General features: G+C 41.5%; 1 protein-coding gene across 7 annotated transcripts in view; it reads left to right on the forward strand.

The window, feature by feature from the left end:
• The window catches only part of Runx1t1 (RUNX1 partner transcriptional co-repressor 1), a 153,779-nt gene that overhangs the window by 87,633 nt on the left and 57,449 nt on the right, over positions 1–8,697 (forward strand). For all 7 annotated transcript variants that reach the window (XM_021653803.2, XM_021653804.2, XM_060386013.1 and 4 more), the window contains 2 exons: positions 4,418–4,555; positions 6,651–6,892. In XM_021653803.2, coding sequence (XP_021509478.1) covers positions 4,418–4,555; positions 6,651–6,892 — 380 coding nt within the window. The remainder of the gene's footprint in view (positions 1–4,417; positions 4,556–6,650; positions 6,893–8,697) is intronic.

Consider the following 8,697-nt stretch of genomic DNA (forward strand, 5'->3'; position numbering starts at 1 on the left):
CACCCAGCTTATACATGCTTCTTAACTACACTCCCAGGAGTGTTTCCTTCATGAGTATAGGACTTACACACATTCTCATGCAGATAGACTGATGAACAGTAAAACGGAATCAGAACTTATATGTCCTTGGTGCATGGTCAGTCGAGGAAAAGTGTAAGGGTGAGCTCTGAAGAGCAAGGAAGAATGTGCAGATAAGGGCAGGCCATTCCCTGGGGGCGTGGAGCAACAAAGGAGGACTCAAAAACAAACAAAAATGTCCCAGGAAACCCAGGGGTAGCAATACCCATCTCCTTTATTGATAGATCAAAGACTTGATAAACTTGCAAGAGACAGATCCACTTCTCGAACAGTGCAGGGAGACACTGGAGTCTGGTATGAGTGGAGACTAGGGCTTTAAACATGTGATCTCATTCAATTCCGTACCACATCTCTAAGAGGAACACAGAATAGACTTTCCATTTTTACTGTGCAGAATTAAGGCTCAGGATAGCTAATCTAAAGGAGAGCTCACTATTAAGGGTTGAAGGAATTGCTTGACACCTAGCCTCTCCAGCGTGGCATGCGAACAGGCCATTGTGGAATACCTCTCCTTCAGACCTTGAATAAACACCTGGAAAGATTTGGACTAACATTAAGTTGAGACAAATGCCAGGCCAGATTACATTTTACCTTTTTACATTCAAAAATGAAAGAAAAAGGAAATGGAAAACATACCGCCTCTAGAGGGCCCTGGCAAAGAATTTAATATTGAAATGGTATCAGTAATACATTTTTGTATGCTGTAATTTTTTCCATGCTCCACCATCTTTGGTACATATGTGCTGGGTATTTGCCAAGGGGGAAGAATGTTACTGCGCAGGGCAGACTGTCCTGTCTCGAAGCCGTGTGAATCATTAATGTGAGAGGTAAAGTCAACGCTTGTTTCATTTACCGACCTCAGGGACCTGTCCAGAGTTCTTTTTCCGTCTTTTCTTTCCTTTCCCACCTCCCTCCCTTTCTCCCCTTCCCTCTTTGGGTCATTTTGCGTCACTCTTTCAGTAAGTGTCACACATTGTCCTCTAGCAACTGGAAAACAGGGTACGCCAGGAAGGTATAATCTTCATTAACTTAAAAATGTTACTTGTGATGCGGTAGAACCTCATGCTTGTTTAATGGCATCCTCTAATCTGAACAAGGGGGAAATGCTTCTCGGTTTAAGTCATCGCTCTTGTGCTGTTTGCTCTGAGAGTTTCAAGAATATATATTTCAAAACACTGAAAAAATAATCCCAAACAAATGCAACAGAGCTCAGCATACTTGAAACACATTGTCTAAATTTATCTGAAATCTCTGTGCTCCAGAATGTTTTTGTGTGCATGGATTAGGCCTGGCTGGCGTTTTTCTCTCCCCATCGCTATCCTGGCTGGACTGTGTGGAGCAGAGTGGCTTACATATGGTCCCACTTTGTCGTCGTTCGTAGGGCCCTGGGTTGGAACTATTTGATCAGGGAAGCCAACCATCACGGAAATTTGGCTAATGTCAAAATGTTCAATGTTTACATGTACACACATCTGGGCGGGATGAGTCTATCCCTGTTTGAACTAGTGATGCCCTTCCACACGCTGATTGGCAGTTTTTTTCCTAAAACTTGGATGACATTAAAAAAAAAATCCCTCTTACCTATGTTGTTAATGATATTCTGAGTAAGCACTGTGTTGCATGTGTGGTCCAAGAGTGGTGTTGAAAATGTTTCCCAGTTAAAGCTACAAATACGTCCATCATCTTTCCACAACTTGGCAGATACCACAACACAAAGATCATCTTGAGCAGAAACCTAAATCTTAGATTTGAAGTGGAAGCCCATTGCGGGCTTTACAGTGTATCTCTCTCTCTCTCTCTCTCTCTCTCTCTCTCTCTCTCTCTCTCTCTCTCTCTCTCTCAGTATAAGTATGTAAGAGGACAGAGGACTGCTGTGAGCTGTATCAGTTTAAGTATCCTTGGCATCTGAGGTGGACAACTGTGGCCTGGGCTGAGGAGCCTGCTTCGGTTATGCTTCAACAAAGCTTCTGAGGGCATCACTCCTTTTGGGGCCTTTCTCCTTGCTTTGTCTTTCCCTGTTTCTCCCTTTTCCTTTATTGCTTTTTCCTTTCTTTCTTTTTTTTTTTTTCTTGCCTCCCATTTTCCTTTCTTCCTCTGCTCTTCCTTTCTGTCTGTGCAACCACGTGCTCCAAGTCTGTGTATCTGGCGTGCCTTCCCTCTGAGTGTTAGCAGAATGAGAGCCAGATGGACCAGCAGTTCCCACTGTTATCTCCCAGCAGACTCTGGCAAGCCTCCCTCCCTCCTTCCTTTCTTGGTATGACAGAAGTATTTGCCTTTATTTAGGAAGACCGTATTCGCTGCTGTACCTCTTCCCAGCTGCAGAATAAGCGGAAAGCTATTTATTCTCCTCTTGCCGAGGTTGGTTGAGGAGAGTAGCATGTATAGTGGACTTACTGTAGGAGCATTTTGAAGTCTGCCTAACATTTCTTTTCTAGAATAAGGGATTACTGATACTAGTTCTTAAGTGCTCTGGGATAGCAGGATAAAGATATGTTTTTCACAGTAAGGTAAAGTCTAGAACAGGTTGTGCTGTGTCAAGGCCATCAAGTTCCTCAGGACACTTCTCTTGACCAGGGGTTATTCACCATTATTAAGCCAGTGGTAGACACAGAGCCCGATACTCCTGGCTAATGTATGAGGCAGAATACACTTATTAGGTTGATGATGGTTTTCTCTTATTACATCATTCCTGAAATGCTATTAACATTATTTCAACTTTTAAGATGCCCTATTTTATCTTACTCTACATCTTAAGAAAATGAATCTTTTATTGAAACAGGGTATTACTAAGTAGCCTTCATGAGTTTAGACCTCTTTGTGTAAACCAGGATGGCTTGAGATTTAATGCAATCCCTTGCCTCTGTCTCTCAAGTGCTGGGGTTCTTGGTGTGTGCCCTTATACTTGGGTAGGAAATTGCTTTTTTGTTTGTTTGTGATACAATCTTAGGAGTTTCAGGCTGGTCTTGAAATTGTGGTCCTTTTTGTCTTCACCTTCCTTCACTTGATGGGATTCCAAGCATGTGCCATGAAATCTGCTGTATGTAACAAATTGCTTTGAGGAAAGGTGAACTAGGTTTGGGATTGTAATAGTAGGTAATCTGGGGTTTACATTTTCATTTAATAATGACTTAAATTTATTCACTTATTTTAATTGTTTGTGTGCGTGTATGAGCGTGTGCATGCGTGTACTAGATATTGGAAGAAGGCATTGCAGCCCTCGGAACTGCAGTTACAGGTGATTGTGAGTCACTGTGTAGGTGCTGGGAGCCGAACCCAGTAGGTTTCTTGTAACGTTGCTCTGAGCCATCTTCCCAACTCTCTTAATATTTGACTTGTAAATAAATATGGGAACAGTTTACTATTTTGCCTTTTTTTTCAAAAAAAAAAAAAAAGAAAGTATAAGTGTAAAATTTTTGTGTCTAAAGTTTAAAAGTACCTCAAAATGTTTTTGGAGTGTCTGTCATGTATTTGTATAAAATTGAATCTAAAGGAACAAGCAAGAAACCATTTCATTTTTAACGAGAAATCTACTGCCTTGAAAATTACATTAGCCTCAAAAATAGATGGAAATGTAAAGAGAAAAATATACTTAGAAGCTCCATGCTCGCAGTGCCATCCATCACTAGGAGGCTGACACAGAGGACTGATGCAGGTTTGAAGCCAGTGAGTTTCCAGGTCAGCCTGGACTGCGGAGTAGAACCTTGTCTCAAACATCCAGTGTATGTGGGGGAAAAGGGAAGTACCCTCAGGCTTGCAGATGGTCAGCATCAGGTAATTAGAGTTTGAGCACTGGTCTCATGTTCTTTGTAACCGGACAGGGCAGGCATTCACACAATAAGCATGAAGAATAGCTTTGCTGCATTGATCAGAAAATTAAGCAATGTGGGGATGGGGGGTGTTATGGAAAGGTGCTGAGTACCCTGCTTTAGCCAGGCCTCCTCGCTGCTTAGCTGACACACGTTTCCCTTACTGCTGAGCTGTCATGTCGTTATCTTCCTCTCCCTCACCTCTTTTCTACCTCTCCACAAAGTTGTCTTCAGTTGCGAGTGAGGTTGCGCTGGCGCACGCAATAGTACCAAGGCAGCATCTGCCAGAGCCAGAGACAACAATGGGATGTTGTATAGCCGGGTTACAAACGAGGTCTGCCCTCTGTGCTACACCTTTTCAAGTGGCGCTTGGATGATAACATTCCTCTTTAAACATACATAGAAAAGCGTACTTTGCTTATGGAAGATGTTGGATTTCATGGGTCCGTGTGCCTCTGTAAAAGACAGACTCCCACTTTGTGAAACCCAGGTGTTTAAGGAATGAAATAACGTGTTCCTGGTGGCATTCCCAGATCGTACTGAGAAGCACTCCACAATGCCAGACTCACCTGTGGATGTGAAGACGCAATCTAGGCTGACTCCTCCAGCGATGCCACCTCCCCCGACCACCCAAGGAGCTCCGAGAACCAGCTCATTTACGCCAACGACATGTAAGTACTCAGTTCTGAATTGAAGTGTTCAGTTTTAATGGTTAAATTGAAATTTTTCTGCACATAAAAAAAAATTTAAGAAAAAAAAATAAAATCTAGTGTCAATGCTTCATGCAGAATCAAGTACAAAAACCTTGAAAGTTTGCCAGTAGGTAATGGTTATTGAACCCTAACGAAAGTGTCATGTTTTAGGTATAATTGGTACAACTGTGAATATTTGCCTGCCTTTATATTATTACTTCAACATTGTAATCTGCTACGATTTGAACAAATGAATAATATTACATTTGCTCCCTTGCTCTAGTTACGCCCATGACTTTTAATTCATGTTAACATAGAGCTCTTTATTTTGGTTGTTCAGTTTCACTTAGAACATAGAAACATGCTATAATTATTCCTAGTTGTCATGCTTTCTTCTATGCTAAATAGCTACAAATAATATTAAAAAAAAAAACACCTCACATTCTGAGGTTTAAAGGGCCATTGCTTGGTGCAACACTCTTCTATAGAAACCTTTCTGAATTCAGCAGCATGATTCTTGTCATGAATCTGCCAAGCTTTTATCAAACCTTACTCCATTTTCATTCAGCTCAGGTCCCATGTTCTCAGTCAGTGGGGTATACTTCTTCCTGGGTTCCTGTAGCATCCCAGAAAAGGACAAAATTCTGAGCACCAGGCAACTTTCCCATTCTAGCAGAAGCACTAGGAAGGATGGTTATAATCAGTCTCACTGCTCTGGTTAAAGTTGTCATCAAAGCTTTATGAAGCTAAGAAATATTTATCTGTTATAGATGATACTATTAATGGATGATGTGCCATGAAACCATATGAATGAAAAATATCTGAAAGGCAAAAATCAATCTATGAGTCTCTAAAGATATACATCTTAAGTATTCATGAACAACAGCGCTGCCATTTAAAAGATCTTTCCAAATGTGTGTGGGGCAGAAGGCTGTGACATGTAAAGTTGTAACCTGTCGTTGAATGGTTTGTTATCCAAAGTCATAGTGACAGGCATATGTCTCCTCTGACAAGGCCTGGTGAGCATGGATAGGTTCCTTTGTTCCTCATTGAGATTAAAGGACATTTCATTCTCTGTCTTGCTTTTGAGGCAGGGTGTCACTGTATAGCTCATGCTGGCTCCAAACTTGTTATATGTAGTTGAAGATGACATTGAACGTCTTATCCTCTTGCCTACATCTCCCAAGGGCTGGGATGCTGGGATGCTGGGATGCTGGGATGCTGGGATGCTGGGATGCTGGGATGCTGGGATGCTGGGATGCTGGGATGCTGGGATGCTGGGATGCTAGGCATATGCACCATTGCTTCTGTGCTAGTTCTTACAGACCATCATCTCCACCTTCAAATAAGTTTTATCAGAAATCAATTTAGTAAATTATTACTAATCTATGTTCTGGGCTAAACTGAGCTGTCCCCTTTCAGTTTCTTAAAATAACTCCTTAGTAAATCTCTAGTCTATATTTGTCTTCCTATCTTCCTATGTAAAACTTACATTTACCTCCCCCCACAAACAAATGGTTAAGAAATAAGAAGGAGGGAAAATAGCCTTCTAATTGGGTGGTATAAGGTTAAAACTTGAAAGTCCTCTTGCTATAAACACAGCTGTCAGTTGTGTGTACAGAACATGATTAAAAATGTTCAGTGATAAATTTAGTCCCCACCAAATGTACACTTTCTCTAGGGGAGCAGTGTAGGGAGAAGCCATCCTGTTATATTGATGTAAGCCTGTGACAAAAGGCTGACCTCCAAAGCTGTTTGTGCTATGTTTGAAGCATTTCAGGTGGTTGGCATATGTGCACACGGGAGGCAGGGCTGGCTCCACGCGGCAGCAGACTCCGTTTATTATCAGCTTCTGTACAGCAGGCTGCCCCTCCCTTTAAAAGGGAGACTCGGGCTTGAAGGAATATCTGAGTCCTGTGATGTGGTGATGTCCAAGCATTTTCCAAAACGTCCCTGTATATTTGAAATTACACAACCAGAAGATTTCAAGGCAAAGACTCTTAGTGGCAGTTCCTTTATGCATTCTCTTTGTAAATTTATTTACTTTTTCCTTCTGATTTTGTGCCCTTGACAGTAACGAATGGCACCAGCCATTCACCCACGGCCTTGAATGGCGCCCCCTCACCGCCTAATGGCTTTAGCAACGGGCCTTCCTCTTCCTCTTCCTCTTCTCTGGCTAATCAACAGCTGCCCCCAGCCTGTGGTGCTAGGCAACTCAGCAAGCTGAAACGATTTCTTACTACCCTGCAGCAGTTTGGCAATGACATTTCGCCAGAGATTGGAGAAAGAGTTCGCACCCTTGTACTAGGACTGGTGGTAAGCACACAGATATCAGTTTTCGGGGGTAAGAGGCAGTGTGTGGGTTGGGGGTGGAGTAGGTAGAGCATGGAAAGAAGATGCCCCAACCCCAGAGCAGTTTCTGTGTCTTAAGGTACTGTGCAAATTTGTTTGATTCTACAATAATATATTTTCAGTTCTGCATTATGAATGGACCCTACCATAATCAATCTGTTTTACTGATAACAGTATAGGGATACAGTGAATGGTTGGCTTGGCCGGTATGTGTTCATATGCTTTTTTACTACATGTATATATGTGTGTGTATACATATGTCTATATTATACACCTTCATGTGTATAGGATTCTTTTAATAAGCTTAGTCCCCTGCATAGTCGAGGGCTTTCTACAGTAATAGAGTGGTTTTGTTATGTTAATGAGTCACTTAACCTAATTGAATGCTTATTTTTATGTTCTTGATCTCGGATTTTTACTATTGGCTTAGATGAACAAGAATTCGTAACAAGTAATACATCCTTGTTTCATGTAGTTTCATTTTAAGGCAAATGGCATTAAAGGTTTTATTGTAAAATATACCTAAACTTTAACCATAATTGCCATTTTTAACTGTACAGTTCACTGGCATTAAAATATATCCACATTGTGTAGTTGCTGCCACTAATGCATCACATCTCCAGATCTAGAAATGCTGTGTGTGTGTGTGTGTGTGTGTGTGAGAGAGAGAGAGAGAGAGAGAGAGAGAGAGAGAGAGGGTGCTGGGGATTGAATCCAGGGCTCCACACATGCCAGGCAAGGGTTCTTCTATTGATCTACATCCTCAACTTCCTGGAGTTGTTTTACTTTTTCAGCCTAAAAAAAAAGTACTCATTAGATAGTAACTCCTCGCTTCTCTCCAACCTGTAACCATCTAATAACAATTAACCGAATTTATCCTGTGGCACAGGAGGGCCTCACACTCTGCCCTTCCTGTCTCAGCTTTCTGAGTTCTGGGATTGCAGAACTCGTGGCCTTTTTCATTTTATGTTTTAAATCATCTTTACTACTAATTCTTCACTGTGGGCACTCTGGGTTAAACTCTTAGTTTGGAAACAAATATTGGCCTATTCTATAATATTCTATGTATTATCAAATTGGAAATGAGAGCGTATATCTTTTTTTAACTCCTTACCTTCAAGTCACTTTTATATTAATTATGATTTTTTTAATATACAAATGAGTGATTCCCTCGTTCTTAGGAAGGCTGTGTATCCTAGTACTGAGTCGTGGGGGAGTGACAAGTCCCCTGCAGTGGAGCTGATGTCTGTCCCACAGATCATTTATTTTCATCATGTGTAGTGATCATGGGTAAAACAGGATCAGAACATGGGCCTTGGATCACCATTGCCTACATTTAATAGTTTTTGCATTTAAGAAGTGAAGAAATGTTTCCCAGTCTGCCAGCTACTCTGTCTCCAGGACAGAAGGTGGCTTTGGCAGAGGTGTGTCACTTTACCTAAGATACTAGGTTTACTTAGCTTTTCCTTTACATTAATTGTCTGCCTTCCTTCCTTCCTTGGTTTCTCCCTTCAGTGCTGGCACCATAGGATTGGGGCTGTGGGCCACCTTGTTCCCGCTTAGGCTCTGGGACATTGTTTTTTAAGAATCTGAGCTCAGAACATTTTATTTAATTCTTGGGACTAACCTTTAAAGGAGAGATTTGTATGCATATTTTCCACATGGAGAAACTGAATTATTTAGTTATTCCCTAACATAAGTGCGACCACTCAAGTGGTATGGGCGTGCCTGTGGTTTGAACTTGGGCACTAAATCATAATGAAATAAAT

Source organism: Meriones unguiculatus, chromosome 6 (genome assembly GCF_030254825.1).
Source record: "Meriones unguiculatus strain TT.TT164.6M chromosome 6, Bangor_MerUng_6.1, whole genome shotgun sequence".
Taxonomy (NCBI): Eukaryota; Metazoa; Chordata; class Mammalia; order Rodentia; family Muridae; genus Meriones; species Meriones unguiculatus.